General features: G+C 51.2%; 1 protein-coding gene across 4 annotated transcripts in view; it reads right to left on the bottom strand.

Annotated features, from left to right (window-relative positions):
• Greb1 (growth regulating estrogen receptor binding 1) overlaps positions 1-20015 on the bottom strand; it is a 61897-nt gene that overhangs the window by 11177 nt on the left and 30705 nt on the right. For 3 of the 4 annotated variants that reach the window (XM_026406081.2, XM_077791962.1, XM_026406229.2), the window contains exons 16-24: positions 19708-19844; positions 12233-12572; positions 11351-11466; positions 10128-10327; positions 8957-9061; positions 7104-7717; positions 4783-4885; positions 2899-3057; positions 1802-1944 (exon numbers count right to left, since the gene is read on the bottom strand). In XM_026406081.2, coding sequence (XP_026261866.2) covers positions 1802-1944; positions 2899-3057; positions 4783-4885; positions 7104-7717; positions 8957-9061; positions 10128-10327; positions 11351-11466; positions 12233-12572; positions 19708-19844 — 1917 coding nt within the window. The remainder of the gene's footprint in view (positions 1-1801; positions 1945-2898; positions 3058-4782; positions 4886-7103; positions 7718-8956; positions 9062-10127; positions 10328-11350; positions 11467-12232; positions 12573-19707; positions 19845-20015) is intronic. The other variant, XM_026406151.2, reaches the window with a different exon arrangement.

Raw genomic sequence — 20015 nt, 5'->3', positions numbered from 1 at the left:
ATGAGTCCTTTTCAGTGCTTTCAATTTCAAAATCAAGAAAACACATCACATATTTTTTTTTCTTCTTTGAAAGAAAAACTTCATCTCTAAGAAACAAATGTTAGAAGAGTTTACCTGGAGCAAATGAAATTACGGATTATTTCAATCCTTTAAAAAAATCGCTCCTACATATTTTCTGATTTCATCTCAGTACAAGTGCACACGTAAATACATGAGCATCAAAGCAGGGGGGTGAGCTTCACGGGCAGCTAGCTCAACACCAGGCAGACAGACGTAAAGCCACCGGCTGCCGTGTCCCTCTTCCTGGGAGCCACCAAGGACATCAACTATCCCACTGGTCTTTGGAACCTGTCCCATTACCCACTGGTTCCCACAGCTCTGGCCCTTTCCTTCCTACCCTCTTTCCCTCACTTGGGCCTGAAATGAAAAGAGACACTTCAGTATAGTAGGTAAATACGACCATCTGCTTACGTTCGCCTAGCCTCCCAGCCCCCTGCAGACCTCATGTGGCTAGCAAGAGGCCAGTCTAGACCCAGCCTTGCCCACGGGGGCCCTTCTTAGAGTCATTGCTGAAGACACCCACGTTCCTCTCCCAGTGCACGAGGACTTCTGTGGCCTGGTCTCTGCCCCAGGCTCCTGTCCTAAGACCCTCCCCCCCGTACTCTATCTCCAACAACACTCAACCAAGCTCACTTCTTGATCCCCAGGGGCCCCTGGCACCCCTTTTTTTGTACACACTATTCCTTCTCCTCATCAAATTCCACTCATGCTCCAAAATCCTCTCTCTGCTCCCCACGGGAAATAGAGGTTGCATCTACCTTACCTGAAACACTTGGGACCAGAGGTGTTTCAGGTTTAGGAGTTTTTAGATTTGTGAATATTGGTATTGACTTTACCAGTTGAGCAGCCCTAATCTGAAATCCAAACACTCTGAAATCCATAGCTCTTTGAGCACTATGTCGATGCTTCAAAACGTTCAGATTTCAGGGCATTTCAGAGTTTGGATCTTCAGATCAGGAAGCTCAACCTGAACCTTCATTTACAAAACAAGGACAGTGAGCTTTTGGTGAGAATTTAGTAGGAAACTGGAAAAGACAGTTTCCTAGCCAGTGCACTTGAGTGGATGGTCAGTGTGGCTGGAACAGAAACCCCCAGTGACCAGCCAGGTAACCAGCCGGAGCCTGGGCCAGCAGCCTGGGCCAGGAGCCTTGCCCGTTAGTGCATCCAGGACAAATGTCTTCTGCCTGTAAGAAGGCCAGGAAGGACTGACAGGTGAGGACCGCCCTGCATGCTGCCTGGTGTGGGGCAGGCCTTCCATCCTGCGAAGCACGCCCCGCCTTGCCAGCTGCGTGCCCTCTGCGCCTCACCCACACGGCTCTCCCTGCCTGCACCAGGCTGTGTGAAATCCCTCACAGGCGTCTCTCCCTCAGGCTGTGAGCCCTGTGGATGGGGACTGTCTGTCCATGTCTGTACCAGGGCCGGGGCCACGGTAAGCACTCAGTGAGTGACAATGGCACCAACTAACTTTTGGAATCTCTAGGACCTGGAGACGAGGATGACCCCCAGGGAGAGCATGACACTGCACACGCAGCCTCAGGAGAGGGCTGTGCTCAGCCATCATTTCCCAACCGAGGAAGGAATCGAGGGCAGGCACAGAGCAGGAAGCAGGGGCTTCTAGAACCTTCCTCTCCCACCTTGGGATGAAAATGTGAGAAAAATAGGGAACACAAGAGTAAGCCGAGGAGACACCCCGGGAGCCACTGTCGGCCGACTGAGCCGAGGGCCGGCGCCCCTGGCCTACCTGGTAGCGGGGGTGGAAGCCCATGTACTGGTGGCACTGCTCACAGTGGTGGTACGTGTTGTAGGCCGCGTACTTGGACAGCCTCATCCGCGCCGTCTGACGCCGCACATAAAGGTCCTCGGGCTTCCGGGAGATCCCCCTGTCTGCAGGAAATTCCCCAGTGTTAAGGAGCAGCAGCAGGTGGAACGAACGGTCATCCCTGTGCGCTGAACCTCGCACTAAGAGGTCCCTCACAATGAGCAGCAGTGACAGGGCTCTGCGAGGTCCGTGAGCCCCGAGGTGACGCAGCCAAGCCAGGGACAACACAACACCTCAGTGGAGAATCTAATAGAAGCTCAGACCATGTCTTAGCTGGTCCACAGGACGTTTTAAATCAATCACCAAACTACTACGCAAATGCTGGAATGCCATCGGTGCCAATGAATCACTTTTTTTTTTTCTTTTCCCAGATGAGGTGGCAGGATTCAGGTCTGAGCACTAAACCTTCATGAGAAACTGCTCTAAAGAGAGGACCCTTATCCATTCTGAGCTCCACGAAGGGAAGATGGCTGGCTGCAGCAGGGTCAGGTGTGCAGTTCTCTGGGGTGGCCGTACGTACCAGGCTCTCCTGGTCTACACTCCCAGGCCCACTGGCCCAGGACGACCACGTTGACTGACACTGCCTTGACCCACTGTTGAAGTCAATGGTGCCCAAGAAGGAGGGGGAAAGTGAGAGGCTGGGGCAGGAGGGGAAACACGTGCACCCATTTGGCTACCACAATGCCAAATTCATAAGTAGATGCCCACAGCTTTCACCCTCCACCAACCAGCGCCTGCAGAGCACCCCAGCCATGACAGATCAGCAAGACAGCCCACTGCCATTTGGCACCCCCCAAGCCGTGAGTCTCCCTCTGTGAGCTCCGGGGTGATGAGCTCTGTGGTGGTGCCCTCATCCTACAGGTGGGAGGCCTTCTCCGTTCTGAATGGGGTTTTGTGGGTCACTCACCACTACTCTTCACCTCTAACAAGATGCTTGGCCCAGCTGCATTATGGTGACCCAGAGGAGACGACACCCACCCACTGTAGAAGAAGGTGAAGCAAGAGATCCAAAGTCTGACCTTCACTCTTGATGCTCTGATGGTGGGCACAGATCAGACTGGCATCCTCATACTTGGGATCATGAATGATGTAGTCAAATGGCATCTTCTGGAATAGCTCCAGGTCCGGCCAGGGGTCACTGAGCTGGAGGTAATGCCAATCCGATTCTTCTCGGAGGCCTGCAGGATGGGTCAAAACACCATGTGCACAAAATTGGAGGGAAAAGGACTCACTTTGTGCATAAGAACGATGCTTGGAGCAGAAGTGTTATTAACGTTTGGGTCACTGGGGAACCTCTTGTACCTCAAGGGCTTCCAAAAGATCCATTTGGGGGTGGATCTAATGAGGCACAAACATGCATTCAGATCTACCTGCATCCAGAGGAACAGCCAGCCGTGCACTCCTTCCTAGGAGACAGGCCTGCTCTCCATCTCCCATACTGACTCCACCTCCTCCCAGAGTCCTGACCCAGCTGACCTGCCCCACGCCTCTCCTGGCCTCATAGACTGTACTGGCTCCCGGCACCATGGACTGTTGGGTTTCCTTTCTTGCTTCTACCTGTGTCAATCCCCCAGCCAACAGGGCTCAGCTCCTGCACCCCACCTCTAGAAAGTGCTTGAGCCATTGGTTGCACGCTGATGCCAGCAACACTTGTGGCCCCAAGCACATTTGCACCTTCGCCAGCATCATCTGTCACTGTGACTGGCACAGTCTGTGGGACTCACTGTTTTGCTAGCTACAAGAAAAATGTCTAGTTGTCTAACTCAAACTAGGTGACACACTGACATTCTACATTACGTGATATGCAGGGTACGCAGACGCTCATATACTTTGATTTCTGTGTGTGCGTATGCCCTGCGAGGTGCTGCACGTGGCCAGAGAACACGCCATGAGAAGCCAGGGGAGAAGCTCCCTGTTACTTAACAGGTGCCGAGCCCTTCACACACGCACTTGACCTTCTCAGCACCCAGTGAAACGGGGATCATCCCTATTCCACAGAGAGAACAGAGGCAACGGAGAATATCTAGGAGAATGAGCTTTGAGGTTTGACGAAGTGGGTTCAAAATCCTGTCCTTATCATTGGTAGACCCAAGAAAGTGAGGGGACAGAAGCTCCGTAGAAACACAGTCCCCAACCTTGGGGAAACTGCAGAAATTCCCCGTCCTTCACAGGAAGGCCATGTACTGGATGGGCTTCCTCCTTTCCAAGTTTCCCCCAAGTCAAAATCGAGTGCTGTGGAGAGCATCCGTGGGCAGCCACTGTGGCCCCCGCCACAGACAGGACCCTGCACAAAGGTGCCAAATCGTCTCCCAGGCCAAGACCGGGAACTCGGGGGGCCAGAAGAGGGAGACAGGGACATGCTTCCCAGGCAGCTCAGAAGGGCTGTGCAGGGGCTCTTCCCCCACTCGGCCAGGCCTGTTCAGGAAGCAAGGAGAGCAAGGTCTCCCCACTCTCCATGTAGCTTTGTTTTGCCCTAGATGCTGACCTTTACGTTCAGCTGCCTGACTCGGAAACCTCCCGAGGGAAGAGGCCATTTCCTGCAGGCCTCAGTCACATGCAGTCCAGCTCCTGCTCTGCCAGTCCCTGCTGGACGCCCCAGCATCTCACTCGTGGGAAATGAGAGGACAGCATCTACCCCACGGTGCTGTTCATGGTGACTGATGTACCTAGCATGGTGCTTGGCACTGGAAGGAACCTGGGAGGCACCCGTTCCTTCAGCATTAGTGATTTTATCCCTACAAAGTTCTCCAAGGCACTGTTCTGATACCGAGAAGAATGAGTACTGAGAAAGGTAAAAAGTGCCCAAGAGCCTGCCAGGATGAGCCAAGTCATGACCCGAGAGCTCCATCCTGAAAGTGAGACACAGTCACCAGGGACACTGACGTTCGTGACTGACAACTCACTGGTGTTGATCTCTTCTTCATCATAAACATCCACTTCTGTCAGCCGAATGAGCATCCTGGACAAAATGCTGAGAAACTGCAGGTAGGCGCCCGTCTTCCCGATCTGCAAAGACGCTGACGTCAGAGCCCACAGAAAGGAAGCCTGTCCACGCCGGGCACCACCCATCTCACTGAAAGGAGAGCCCCACGGACACCAGGCATTTGAGGGGCAATGTGGTGAGTAACCCAGACCTTTTTTATTTTTTTTATTTTGAGACAGGATCTCACTAAATTACTGAGGCTGGCCTTGAATTTGCAATCCTCCTACTTCAACCTCCCAAGCCTCTGGGATTACAGGTGTGTGCCACCTCACCTGGTAACCAGACCCATTTTTAAGGGGAAATGCTTCCAAAAAATAGGAACTGGTCATGTAAAACACAATGTCTTAAAAGAATCTTGCACAATTGTGAATTCCTGTTCCCATGAGTGTAAGATATCACAATCTGCTTCACAGAACAGAAGTTGACATCTAAGTTCTCCTAAACTCAGGAAAAGGAAACATGACATTTCTTTTCATCCTTTTCATTTTTGCTAGAGCCCCCTTCTCCCTTGGCCCTGCACCCGACTAGGGCACTCACTAGTAATCTTAGTACATTTTGGTTACAACTGATTAAAGAGCTGCCTGCAGGTTGGCCAAGGTCCCTCTGCATGCCCACCACACAATCACCCCAGGGTGTGCTCTCCTAGTACTGAACCCAAAGCCTGGCTCAGAGCAAGAACTCAGCAAGTGCCATTGAATGGAAATAACTAGCTTTAACAATGAAAATTCAACATACCATTGGGGGGAGCTCCAGAGAAAATATCTGCAACACTTATAACAGACAAAAGATGGAAATGTATAACATCTGCAGAGCCCCTACAACCAACAGGAAAAGGTCCAGCTGCCCAAAGGACCAACAAGCAAGAGTAACAAGCAAAAATCATGGGGAAGAAGCACCAATGACCAAGGGATATAAAAAAAAGGATTCCACCTTTCAGAAAGCACTACCACCTGCTACTTCTCACCTGCTACTTCTCACCTACCCGATGGCAAGAGTTCTGAAGATACACGACCCCCAGCGCATGTGGCTGTGGATAAGTGGAGAGTCTCCCTTTTAGGAAACATTTTCTTTTCTCTCATTTTTTTTTAAACTAGAGAAGTCATATATGGTCATTTTAAACAATCAAAAAATGCAGATGGATAATAAAGTGGAATGTTACAAATCCCTCTCCAGGTAATGAGTTAGTGGCAGCCAGCCTCTCAGATATTTTTTAAAGCATTTTCATATATAGATTTGTTTGCTGATATTACACCATATATGTCATTCTGCAAATTGATTTTAATTTAAATATGTTGGAGAAATTTTAATGATCTCTCTCAGATTTTTGCAATTGAATTCTATGATACAGTTGTCCCCAGATTTATTCCACCAAGACTCAGCTGGTGGGTTTGTATTTCTTGGTTGGTTCCTGGACATGACGTGCTAAGTCAGAAGGCTCCTGTGTGAGCTCAGCTTGTACTGTCAATGGCCGCACTATGCATGGCACGCTGTCTGCAAGTCAGGCCGCACGCCAGGTGTCCTACATCTGCTCTCCATTGGCTTCTCACACCTCTGTGAGACACCATTATACCTGTCATTCTCAAATGCAGATGTTGAGGCACAGCGGAGGTTAAAATTTGCCTTCATGTCTGGAGACATTTGAAGAGAATGTGGCTCCAGGCAGTCCAGCCCCGGAGCCACCTCCCATGAGCCCATCCTGGTCTAAGCCCTCTCCCTCCGATACCCACCATGCTGGACAGGCCTGCCCTGGGAGCTTTCTGCAGCTCCGACAGGTTAAACCGCCTGCGGGGGATGTCGTGAGCTGGACGAGGGTGAGGAAAGGAACAGAGCCCCAGATACTTATTAAATCACCTCCATTCACTGTTCACCACAGTCTCCCTGTGCAGAACCAGGCAGTTTCCAGTAGCTGGGTGACATGGAGACTGCACAGTGGCCGTGAGGGCCAGGTGTGATAGGGTGGGAGGTAACCCTAGTCTGAGATGGTGAGAAGCACCCACAGTGACGTCCCCTCTGGCCCCACAACACACAGTGGAGGAGACGGAAGTCAGACATGGAAGTAGCCTAGCTGTGGTGGGTGAGTCCTGCTCCACTCACTGACCACGCCAGGCCATCACGGACGAGTCCCCCAGGGGAACGACAAAAATGGAATAAGAGAATATGGTCAGCCTGACCTTTGGCTTCTGACCACAAGGACCACCAGACTTCAGGGCCAGGCAAGAGGACAGCGGGCTCAGCACACACCTGAGGGGGTCCGCTGAGCAGCAGCCTGCGAGGGTGGAAGCTGTCCACGCGGCCTTCGGCCCTGTTGCCATAATCCATGTGGCTGGGCCGGGGGACCGTCCACTGCCGATAGTAGAGGGACTGCTCTGTGGACGTCATGGTCTTGCTGAGCAGGGGACGGAAGGAGCTGGTCCACATGACTGAGGGGGCGGGCAGGAGGGAGGCGGCCTTGGGCAGCCCGCTGCTGTCGGTGGACACGAGCACGTCGTACACCAGCTTGGGCAGGAAGACGGTGGGCGGCTGCCGACAGGCCTTGGTCACGGAGCACTGTGAGGCCTGCAGGACGAGCGTGCCAGTGGCCGGTGCCGTGGAGCCCAAGGAGGGCAGCTGGGAGGAAGCTGTGACCGACACCTGCAGGCCCCTCTGGCTGGTCCTGAGGCCACAGTCTGCTGGCGGGGGGTGTCCGGGGCCATGCCTGCTGATGACCATCGGTGGACCCTGACTTGTTCGGAGCCACGGCTTCTCCCCCGCGGCCCTGGCCTCTTCTGCAGGGCCACAGGGCAGGGGTGATCTGGCCTGATCTCCCTGCGGGGGCCCAGAGACCTGAGCTGAGGTCTCGCTGCAGAGTGCTGAGCCTGGGGAGAGACAAACCTGGTCAGCACCCTCCCAGGGACGAACTTGTGCCACACAACTACCGGCCCTCCTGCTTCTCCACTGGCCTCCTGTGCTGCCTTGGGCAAAAAGATGGCAGTGGCTGCAGCATTTGGCTTTCATAACCAACCTGCAAATCAGAGCCTCCTTCAGGCAGAGTGCCGGGCTGAAGCCCAGGAGGCTGCGTCCAGGCCCCATTGAAGGAGACGGCAGCCCACCCTGCTCGGTGACTGTGGGCTGCATGAAGCAAAGGAAGAAACCAGAAGATGCTCCCCAGCCAGATCTCCTGCTGGGCTCTGAGTTCTTCCCAGCCCCAGACCACTCACTGGTTCCTCAGAACCCTCAGACCTCAGCTGGGCCCCATTACCCCAGGCTGCTCCCGCTGGACCCCTGCCTGCACCCAGACTGCACACCCACACCCTGAGCCCTCAGCCCAGAGAGATCTCCACGCTGGGAACACTCTCTCCTCCATGGGTCAGCTGCTCTCAAACTGTGGTGAACACAACTCCCCCTAAGTCACTACCATCTAGGACACAGTTAATTATGTCCTTGTGCACATACCCACGTCATGTCATGTGGGTGACTATCTGCTTAGGAAGTAAAGGGTTAAAATACTGCAGTGTAAGCTGGTTTTGAGGAAAGACGAATTTATTGAGGGCAGAGTCCATATCGAATTTGTCTTTCAACATTCAAATTCAGATTATATTGGAAGCCCCGGTTTGATAAATGCTTTTGGTGGGTCCGTAGGTACTGGCTGCTCCTGGAGGCCAAAGGATCCCCCAGGCAGAGTCCCCATGAGGCTCTTAATCCTGTTCCCTCCTCCCTGCACCGTCTGGGTTGTGAGCTCTCCTTGCTGGCTGCTGTTTCTCCTGAGAAGTGTCCGGGGTCTGCTTCTCTGGACGAGAATCCCTCACCTCAGCTCACACTCCTGGACAGGGACTGCCCAGGTCAACAGATGCATAGAGGCCACCCGAGGACACGTCCCCACAAGTCCAGGACTCAGGCCACAGTCACAGGAGCAGCTGGACCTTGCAGTTAGGAGACTTCAAGGTCTCAGATCCCAGGTTCACTCCATTCTCCCCTGAAGAGCTCACTCTGCACTGATGGCCTTCCCTTCCCAGTTCTGATTGGAGCAAGGTGTCAGCCAATGGCCCTTGATGTTTCCTCCCATTCTCTGAAATCAAAGACTGCCCATCATGCCCAGAACCCACATGGAGACTTACTGGATGCTTTGGAGGACAGGGAGGAGGACGCCGAGTCATGAGAGGAGGACCGCTCCCTCTTCACAGGGCTCCTCTTCTCCGAGGCGGAGCCTGCTTCAAAACACACTGAGAATGCACGGGATCACCCTCCTTCCCTCGCCCAGCACCTCACAGCGAGCAGGATGCAAGCACGTGTCTCCCCATTCCTTCTCTCACTCCTCCATTTATCTGCCATTTTCCAATCACCCCCCCCCCTCTCCCAGCCACACACACACACTTGGCCACACACACACACACCCACACACTCTTGGCTAGACTCAACTCAAGGTGGAGTTCAGAGTCACTCGGGACCCACCAGGGAGCATGTTCACGCCACAGGCAACAGGGAACTGGGAGCACATAAGACCAGGTCACGATCATGTTTAATTTTTATTTCTTTTATTTCTGGGTTCCGGGGATTGAACTCAGGGGCACTTGACCACTAAGCCACATCCTCAGCCCTATTTTTGTATTTATTTAGAGACAGAGTCTCACAGAGTTGCTTAGCACCTCACTTTTGTTGAGGCTGGCTTTGAACTATGATTCTCCTGCCCCAGCCTCCCGAGCAACTGGGATTACAGGTGTGTGCCATCGTGCCTGGCAGGATCATGTTTTGAAAGATGGTTACAGCAACAGGGAAGGCTGACAGGCAGGCCTCTGTCCCCATTTTACGGTTCCCCGTCACACAGTCAGCAGGCAGAATACAATGGGGACTCTACATCCATCTTTCCCTTCTGCTACTCTGCACAAATCTTTTGTATCTTTTGTATCTTTAATAGTATTGGCTTATGTTTTCCTGCCACACTGTTGAGTATGGCCAAGTGTGTCCTTTGAAAAATAAGCCTTCATATCTTAAGTCTGCAAATGAAACTGGCCTGTTTTCATATGTTTTGATAATGGTCAGCAGGAAGTGGAGCCGATTCATACAGAGGGAAGACACAAGTAGATCTTATTCCTCCACCAAGCTGAATCAAGCATGAACTTGAACCCTAAGAACAGCAGTTTTTCCTCCTATGCTTGAAGAACTCCAGAGTGTGGAAGCACCTCTAGGGCCTTCCATCTTCCCCTACCACCACAACGGGGGGAGAGCCAAATCCCAACTTGACGAGGGCCCTGCATCCTGGAGACAGCCGTGCACACCTTCTGCCCTCACCTTCTGTCCCCAGCTCCTCGTCCTCATTGTCTGTGCTGCTCAGCTTCTCCCCGTCACTCTCCAGGGCCTCGTTCTTGGCTCCCTTTTCCAAGGGAATCTCATTGCTCACAAAATAGGCAGCCAGGCCCAGCTCCTGCTCCAAGGCTGTTCTCACCAAGCAGGAGGAGTTTATGAGACGCAGGTCACAGTACCTCAGGGACCTAGGAGAACGGGAGGTGTTCACTGAGTGTCTTCTGACATAAGGTGCTGCTCCTGGTGACAACGGGCAGCAAGATCGGGACCCTGCCTGCCTTCCTCACCAGACCCCAGGACTCATGCACCTGGGAAGGCCCAGGGAAAGTGCGACTTGAGTCTTATCAACCAAGAGGGGTTCAGAGCAAGTCTCTGGGGCCCTGGCTAAGTACTTTGCCCTGCGGGTTATGGAACCAAAAGAGCACTTTCAGGTCAGACAAATGGGGCTTGAACCTCAGCCCTGCCACTTTTCAGTGATGGAAACTTCAACCAGCTTTGCAATTCCTCCGAGGCTCTGGTTTTTATTTTCATCTGAAAGATGGGAATGAACATGAACCACACATAAGAGCGTTGTCCTGAAGAGTAAATGTATTAAGTGGGCTTTCATCACCTGATCCACATTTAACACAGGCCAGCGGGTTTGCTGGGTTCTGAGGACCTGAGTCAGGCAGTCATTGCCGGGTTGGTCTTACAGGAGACCCAGGGACCCCCTGTCCTGAGTGTGTGGCTGTGGTGGCCTAGAGGCCCCTAGGAGTTGCCAAGTGGACACAGCTACAGAGACAGTCCTTCTTTTTGTCAAAACGACTGTCTCTTCCCAAGCAGCATCACTGTCCCTTCCTTCCCTACACCAGGAGTGACCTGCTGGCACAGCAGTGGAGCCCTAACCCCCGAGATAATGCCACATCATGCCATGTGGAACTGTCCTCCCTAATAGTGACTCCCAACTGAGCTCAGGAGGCACTAAACCCTGACTCCATCTACAGCCCCCCAGAGCCGAGTAACAGCCTCCCACCAGCCCCATGGTGCCCTTCAGGAATTAGGAGAAGCTCTCCACACCTCAGACCCGCCACACTGCCATCTGCTGGAAACCTGTGTAAATGCACAACGGAAATGACCAGGAGTGTGAATGGTTCCACCTGGAAGGTGGGCAGTGGGAGCCTCGCCAAGCTCCTCCCCGGCTACAGGCCCAGGCTGTGAGCCCCAGCATTCACCTGGGCAAGGACTCCCCATGCGGGTCCATCCCGCTAAAGATCAGGATGCACGGCAGGCCCTCCAACTCCAAGTAGGTCTGAGGCCTCCACTCTGCGTCCTCGATTTTCTGCCACATCTGCAGATATTGAAAAGAAGGCCATGAGCCACTACTTTCCAACAGGCCCAGGTCCAGGGGAAACCTGAGATCCTCCCACTGACTTATCACATCCTCTGATAAAAAGGGAAGTTCTTTTTACTGCAAATAAGCACTCTGTGAGCTAACTGTATCTTCAGTCAGGTGTGCATATTCTACCCCAGAAGTACCTGTAGACTGACTGATCCCAGGAGCAGATGCGTATCCTCATGGCTTCTGACTCCTGTGTTCCCTCCCAGAGTTCATATTCCCACTCATCTGTTCCTTCAAGTCTCTCCCTGACCCTTTTGCCCACCCTGTCATGGAGGGTCAGTGAGGGCCCACCAAGGACAGGCCCTGTGCTGGGCTTTGGTGACTGAGACAGGCAGGGTGGACACTGGTCCTGCCCTACTGCCTGGGGAGGAGCTGGCTGATGGGATGAGACCTGGCCCCAGGTATCGTGGAGGGTGGCTTCCTAAAAAGGGAAGGGGCACATGCTCAGTTCTGTAGGCAACAAGCTCAACAGGGCAGGCGCACCCTCGGGGAGAAAGAAAAGTGGGCTGCGACCCTGAGGGCTGAGATGGCAGGCCTGGTGTTGGGGACACGCGGAATGCCCCCAGGGGAAGGTAGGGGGGCAGAGGAGGTGGCGGAGGTCTTGGGAGGCTACACTGGCCATGCCCGAGGATCTGCTCCCACCCCCTCCTGAATCCCAGCCCCCGCGGCCCCCTGGCCGCCCTCCTGCTCTCCTGCCCCCGAGCGCCACGCCCACCTTGAGCTGCTTCACGAAGTGCTTCCCCACGGTGATGCCCGAGCTGGGGTTGCCCAGGATGATCTCGAAGTGCTCCTCCAGGGCCAGCCGCGCCCGCACGTGGGCCAGCCGCTCGTAGGCCACGGCGGCCAGGGGCGAGCAGGGCACCCGCAGCAGGACCATGAGCCCGTGGCCGCAGGGGCACTGCTTGGGGGCGTTGAGGAGGTTCTGCGTGATCTCCAGCGTCTCCACCGACGTGTGGTTCTTCATCTGCGGGAGGCCGCTCACCGCCATCATGGCGGCGGCGTAGTGCTGCACGAGAACAAAGGTCCTGATCACCGCGCTGTGCAGGCGGGGGAACCTGCGGGAACACAGAGAGACCAGGCCGTGACCCCAGGCCCGCAGCCAGGGCAGACCCGCGCACCGAGGGCAGGCTTCCAGCTGGGCTTGGGCTGCGGCTTTTTGAGTTTTCCCGCACTTGGCTCTCTGTAAATGCAGCTGCCACAACCCCCAGATTTGGGGACAGCCCCAAGGCACCACTGTGCTCATGTCCATTACAGGGAGGTCTCAGAAAGGTGAGTAAACCTGATTTAACTTGATGGGTGAATGACATATCAGAGCACCTGCAGTCAAACCAACAAGCCCAGCTTTTGCCTTGGACACCTGGTTACCTCCCCCCCACACACGGAGGTGGTAGCTGCTGCAGTGACCACCTGCTCTACTAGGGTCAGAAACAGACCCCAGGGTATCACCAGAAAAACCCAGGTCACTGCAGATCACTGTTTCCCAACAGAAATAAATAAATTGACATCCAGTCTATACTTGATGCTCTTGTGGGTTTTCTAGCTGGAGTACATCCCCAGGGCCACACCATGGAGGGCCACCCTGTGTGTTCTTCCAGGGCAGCCAGCTCGTCTTCCACAGCATCTCCAAGCCATCACCTGCTCCTTCTCCCCGCCCGGCCTCCTCCTCTCCTTCGTGCCAGCCTTAGCTCCTCAGGGAAGGGCTGGCCTGGCAAGCCACTCCCACTGTGGTCTCAGGGAAGGGCAGCTGGCCCTAGGACTGTCACATGAAAGAGACATGGTGGCCCAGGGACTATTCTGCCCTGCCCTGGTACCCTCGCCCAACAATACCCAGAAATAAAGAAAGCAGTGTGGGAAATGGTTCTGCTCCACGGACAAGCAGCGTCTCCCACTTCTGGCCAAGACAGAGCAGCCAGGCTCAGACTCATCCTCCCACCTGGAAGACCCAGGGCATCGGCCAGTGAGCTCTAAGCCATGGGAGACAAATGAGGTGCGCTCAAGAAGGAGAGGCCCAGGCAAGGCTCAGTCTCCCCAAGTTAGAGGCCAGGTATTAGAACCTCAGGAAACCAAGGCAGCCAGAGAGCACAACGCAAAGGACCAGGGGACCAAGAGTTACAAAAAGAATACGGAATTCCAGACGTGTGCAGAGGGCCCCTAGATCTTAAGTGAGTAGGAATCAGTGCAAACATGTAAGGAAACTACCCGAGGTAAGAAAAGAGTTTCTTTGGATGCTAACAACTTACCAATGCCTCAAGCCCACACAGGGCTAGGACTGGTTCCTGTAGTCACTCCCAATAGGAAGTGGGGAACTTTGTAGAGGATATGCAGAGGTTTCTGCTTCTTAGTAGGGGACTAAATACTAGATAAGTATCATGCTGCTGCAGCCTAGCAAAGCTTACGATCAAGACCTGAAAGGATTATTAAACTGTTTCCAAATAACTGAAAACTCAAGAGTAACAGGAATGAAACATCAACACCCAACAAGTTTAAGTTCATAATGTCTGGCATCTTCTCAAAAGTTACCAGAGATGGGCTGGGGCTGTAACTCAGTGGCAGAGCACTTGCCTAGGATATGTGAGACACTGGGTTTTATTCTCAGGACCACATCAAAATAAAACAAAGAAAATAAAGGCATGCTGGGTATCTACAACTACAAAAATAATTAATTACCAGATATACAAACAAGCAGGAAAATATAACCCATAGTAAAAACTCATGGCGGGGGTCAATCCATAGAAATGACTCACAAGTGATGCAGAGATGGCAGAGCAGACAACAACAATAAAACAAATAGTGTAACTAAATCACTTATGTTTAAAATAAATATTCAATATGTTAAGTGGAGATACTAAAAAAAAAAAAAAAAAAAACACAAATCCAATTCTTGAAATGGAAACCATGTGTCTGAGACAGAAGATAAAGTGGAGCTGGATTTTCATGGAAGGCACTATCTTGTCGATGACCTTGTCCTGCCAGCCACAATCAGTTGGCTCAGGGAACATGACCCAGGACGAGGCCTGGTTTTTCCTTGATATTTTTCAAAATAAGAAAATAAATCAGTTCTCTCCGGAAGCTGGAAATTGGGGTTCAGTGGTGACCAGGGGTGATATTTTTAGCACATGGAAGAGGCTGGTGTTCAAGACACACCACGAAGCCAACGGAGATGCCACAGACAAGGCAACGTGTTCCTGGGACTGTCTGCACACCTCACTTCACCTGTTCCTGAAAGTAGGTGCAGCCCTGCTGTTCTACGGTTTCTTTGAACTTTCCTTTTATTTCATGAGTCAAGACATCTACGGTTTCTTCAAACTTATTCCGTGAGTCAAGACATCACCCTTTTTCCCCAAGAGAGCTCAAACTGGGTTTTTGTTACTTGTACCCTCGAGTCCTGACCCACAAACACAGCAATACATCCGCTCATCAATGCACCTGCTGCCTGAAATTGTCTTTTTTCTCTTAGGAATCTGGTCCTAAAATACTCTGCATAGGGTCAACATCAGATTAGACAATGTAGAAAAAATTAATAAACTTTAAAATGTGGCAATAAAAACTAAAATGAAACGGAAAGGAATAATGAGGCCTTAGCAAGCCACGGGACTGTTCTGAGCATCCTGGGAAGCAGGGGAACTTTTGGAAAAAACAAGGCTGAAATTTTTTCGTATTAGATGAAAACTCAATCAACTCAAGTCAAAAAGCATGAAGACTACGCAAAGACATCTTAATCAAATTGCTTAAAACCAGAGATGAATTTAAGTTTCTTTAAAGCAGCTGGGGGTGGGGCAGGGGAAGCATTCTTTAGAGAGAAACTTGAAGGCGAGGAAAAGGCAGATGGCTCGTTTTAAACAACATGTCAGAAGACAAGGAAGCCACATCCCTGATGCCCCAAAAAGCAAAACAAAAAGAAAATCCAAACCAGAATGTTATCTTTCAAAATCGAGGCAAAACACGGGCTGGGGTGGAGCTCTGTGGTAGAGCTCATGCTCGTGTGCACGCAAAGATGGGTTTCATCCCCAGCAAAGCAAAATAAAATTTTTTCAGACACACAAAATGTGAAAGAATTCATCAGCAACAGACCTGCCCCACGAGAAATGCTAAAAGAAGTCCTCTAAAGAGAAGGAACGTGATACCAGATGGAAACCAAGTCTACACACAGGGAGGAAGAACTCTAGCAAGAGCATATGAGAAAATATAGAAGAGGGTTTTGTCACATTTAAATAGCTTTAAAAGATTATGGACTGGGCTGGGGATGTGGCTCAAGCGGTAGCGCGCCCGCCTGGCATGCGTGCGGCCCGGGTTCGATCCTCAGCACCACATACCAACAAAGATGTTGTGTCCGCCGAGAACTAAAAAATAAATATTAAAAATTCTCTCTCTCTCTCTCTCTCTCTCTCTCTCCTCTCTCACTCTCTCTTTAAAAAAAAAAAAAGATTATGGACTGACTAAAGCAAAAAAAATTGTAAAGTTTATAATATTTATAACAAAAAGTAGAAAACTTGGAGGCGAGAAATGGAAATGCCTGGTACAGTTTTAATCATCTTACATTATACACATCACTTGAAAATAGACTACAACAAGTTAAAGATATATATTGTAATTATAAAGGAACCACTAAAAAACACAACACAGAGTTGAAATAGAGAGAGAGAAAATGAGAGATTATGAAAAACAGATGGTACAAGATGCAAGATGGTAGATTAAAACTGACCAATAACCATATTGAATATAAATGGACTATCTCAACTAAAGGGTAGAGATTGTCAGACTGGATAAATAGAAAGATCCTATAATAATCTGACTATACGGAATCAACTTCAAATACAAATAAAGATACAAGTGGGCTTAAAGTTAAAGGACAGGATGTAATAATCTATGCTAACACTAATTAAAAGAAAGCCAGAGTAACTCTATTAGTTTTAGAGTAGATTTTGAAGCAAAGAATATTTGGATTATTTCATAGTCATGAGGGGGTCAATTCACCCAGAGACACCAAAGTGTCACAAATGGAAGATAAATGCCATTAGTCACTGGAGAAATTCAAATTAAAACCACAATGAATTACCATTTCATACCAACTAGAATGGCTAACACTAAATAAAAAGATGGACCATACACATGCTAGAAAAATGTGAAGCTCTGGAACTCCCACACACATGGCTGGTGGGAATGTCAAATGAATCACTTTGGAAAGTAATTGAGCAGTTGGTTAAAAATAAAATAAAATAAAATAAAGTCAGATGCTGCATGCCCGTAATCCAAGTTAGTCAGAGGCCGAGGCAGGAGGACCACAAGTTCAAGGCCAGTCTGAGCAACTATCAAGAACCTGCCTCAAAACATTAAAAAAAAAAAAAAAATCTAGGGATGTAACTCAGTAGTTGAGTGCCCCTGGGTTCAATCCAAAAATAAATAAAATTAAACAAAATACAGGAAATAGTTAAACATATACCTACCACATAACACAGTCATTCTACCACTAAGTATTTACCCAAGAGAAATGAACGCATATGTCTAAACAAAACCTTGCACATGTTTCTAGAAGTTTCTAGAAGTTTCGTGTGGAATAGCCAAAACTGAGAAATAAAGTAAATGCTTATTAGCCAGCGAGTAAGTGAACTATGTATAACCATTCAACAGCCTTGGACTCTGGATACCAGCAACAACACGGCCCGGTGTAGGAAAAGCCAGACCCACAGAGCACCTGCCTTACGACTCCCTTTTCATACAACTCTAGGAAGTGCACACTTGTGTGAGGCGCAGCAGGCAGGAGGGAGGAACTGCAAGGGGCAGAGGGAATGGTGAGGTTTTCCCCATGTGTACAAAGGTCAAAACTCACTGAATGACTAAAGCAGGTGTGGTTCCCTGGATGTCAGCTATTCCTTAGTGAAGCTGTGATTTGGAACAAGACAAGCACTTGGGACACGGCCACCTGTCAGGCACAGCCACGGGGCCAGCCTGGCTCATTCTTGAGCCTCCATGGTCGGCCCTAACAGGGTGCTGCACAGGCAACACTAGGAAAAAACTGCTAGATGTCTCCATATTTTACTTTTAAGTCACAGAGGTCTGTGTCCCATCTCTAGTCCTTCCCACAAGCAGGTTTCCGAGCCTCGTGCAGGTGTCTGGGACACATGGCCAGCTAACAGTCTGGACAGGCACCTAGTGGCAAGAATGGTGATCTCTGTGTCTCATCTTCATCTCCTTCTATTGGCCAATTTCAGGAGAGTTTTCCAGACAGATGATTCCTAGGCAGGGTAGCTTGGCCCAGGGGAAGAATCCCAGACCTGCCTTGAGTCTGGGTTGCCACACACAGGCCACGTGAACTTGGGCCAAACATGCTCCCTCTCTGGGCTTCCGTTCCCACGATTGTCAAGTGAGGTGGTTGGGCTAAAGGATTCCTAGGAGTTCCTGAGAATGCACACACCCCAACATTCCAGGGTTTGGAATTCTCTCCTTACTCCCTGAAACAGAAATGCAAACTCTGAGCAGCACATGTGCTTCTAGGTTAGCAAAGGGGAAGCGAGAAGAGGGGCAGAACCGAGACTCAGACCCAGACACAGAAGCCCAAGCTGTCCACATGCACCTGCTACTGAACCTGTTAAACCCTCGTAAGAGGCCATTGGGAGAGAAGGTTCACTCTGCAGGTCAGGACACAGAGGTTCAGCAGGTTCAGTGACCTGCTCAAGGTTAAAACTAATGAAGGGCAGAGCCCAGATGTGTGGATACAGTGGTCAGAGTCTGGCTTTTTACTAGCTGTGAGACCTTGGTCAGTGTGGCTTAGTGATGATGTGGTTTTGGAGTCAAGTGACCAGGGTCTGGGTCCAGTTTCACTATAAATTGCCCACGTGACCCTGGACAAGTGACCTAACCTGCCTGAGTCTCAATTTCATCTACAATATGGTGATAATAGCTCCTGTGCTGTCGAGAGGATTGTTGTGGGTAACAGACATGGGATTCTGAACCCGAGGTCTACTGCACACTGTACACTCGGCTGGCTCAGGCCTGCTGCAGGAGAGGCAGAGCAGGCAGAGGCCGGTCCCCACACCTGCTGTAAGCTCTCAATGGGCTTCTTCACCCAGTGAGCTTATGAGAGCTCAGTGGCCAGCCCGTGAGCAGGAAAGTGGCCTCATCCATCTCCATTAGCATCACAGAACTGAAGGTAGCAAAGAGGTTTAGTTCCTCTAAGGGTGTTCTGGGGAACACTGATCCCAAGAGGTTCTGGACTTGCCAGCCTCTGGAGACCAAGGGCGTGCGTGGGCAGACAGCTCTGAGGATTCATTTGGGAAGAAATCCTATTGTTAACCATAACGTTTCTCTAACACGTGTGGCCACGGAACCCCTCCTGGCTTAAAAGCTGTTAGTATCCAGCCAAAGAAGTGTCCCTAGGAACACAGCTGGAGAAACATGTCTAGCTCGATCCCTAAGCCAGGCAGACACACGGGCGCAGGGAGAAGCAGAGCCACTCATTTTGTTCTGAATTAGTCCAGAAAACAGCCGGCTCATGAGGCGTAGGCTCTGTGGACATCGTCAGGCAGCCCAGAGAGCACAAGGGGTAGACTCTGTGACCTCATCAGGCAGTCAGAGAACACAGGTGGCTCACGAGGCGTAGACCCTGAGCTGTTGGGTCTGCGTAGACTCTGCCTCTGCCCTCAGTCTCCTCATCTGTTAACGGGGCTGACCGTAGAGCCAGGCTCACTCTGGGTTCGCCCTCGCCTCTGCCACTTGCTAGACCTTTGGCCTGAAAAAGTTATGGCACCTGAGCTTCAGTTTCTTTGTGAAATGGGGATCGTAACAGCAGCTGGCTCAGGGAGGGGGTGAGGACCAAACAGGATGAAGAGCTCAAGAGACCGTTCACTAGATGATGCTTGTTGAACTAGAGACCAAAGGCAGCTGTGAGGCCACCCCCCAAGCCTTCTGGTACTTCGCCTCCCACTCTCCTGCCACCATTGATGGACACACAGGCCCACATTCCAGACTATATATGCCCATTCTTACCCCTAACATTTTCTACAGTCTGACCAAGACCTCGCTGACCCAACATGATTCAAACACAGAAGAAATAAACCAGGGTCCCTCTCACAGAGGAACAGAGTCACCAGGGAGGGGGGGACACGCACGCCCTTCCTGGAACTCCCTGGTTGGCTGTGCACACGTCACAGTAAGCCAGAAGCACTTCTCGGGACTTTGAAGAGAGACACGTACCTTTTTCCTAAAGCAGTAACCATGGCCTCAAAGGAGCTATCATATCTGAGCAAGGGAAGGCTGTGTCCCGAAAGGGTGGATTCAATGAACTCCGACAGCCCGAAGTACTTCTTGTTTTCATGGTACAAGTCCACTCCCTAAAACAGACACGAGCATCGGTCACTCAAAGGCTACACTTGCAGGGAAGAGCAGGAATCACAGGCCAGGCTTGTGGACAACCTGCACTGGCACCTTGAACTAGACTGTGCTGGCTGCTGTCCCCAGGGGTCACCTTGGAAACATCACCCTGCCACCCTTCTTCAGGGATG

Source organism: Urocitellus parryii, chromosome 12 (assembly GCF_045843805.1).
Source record: "Urocitellus parryii isolate mUroPar1 chromosome 12, mUroPar1.hap1, whole genome shotgun sequence".
Taxonomy (NCBI): Eukaryota; Metazoa; Chordata; class Mammalia; order Rodentia; family Sciuridae; genus Urocitellus; species Urocitellus parryii.
Note: the sequence above shows the minus strand (reverse complement) of the source record. Positions and strands in the feature narration are given on the sequence as shown.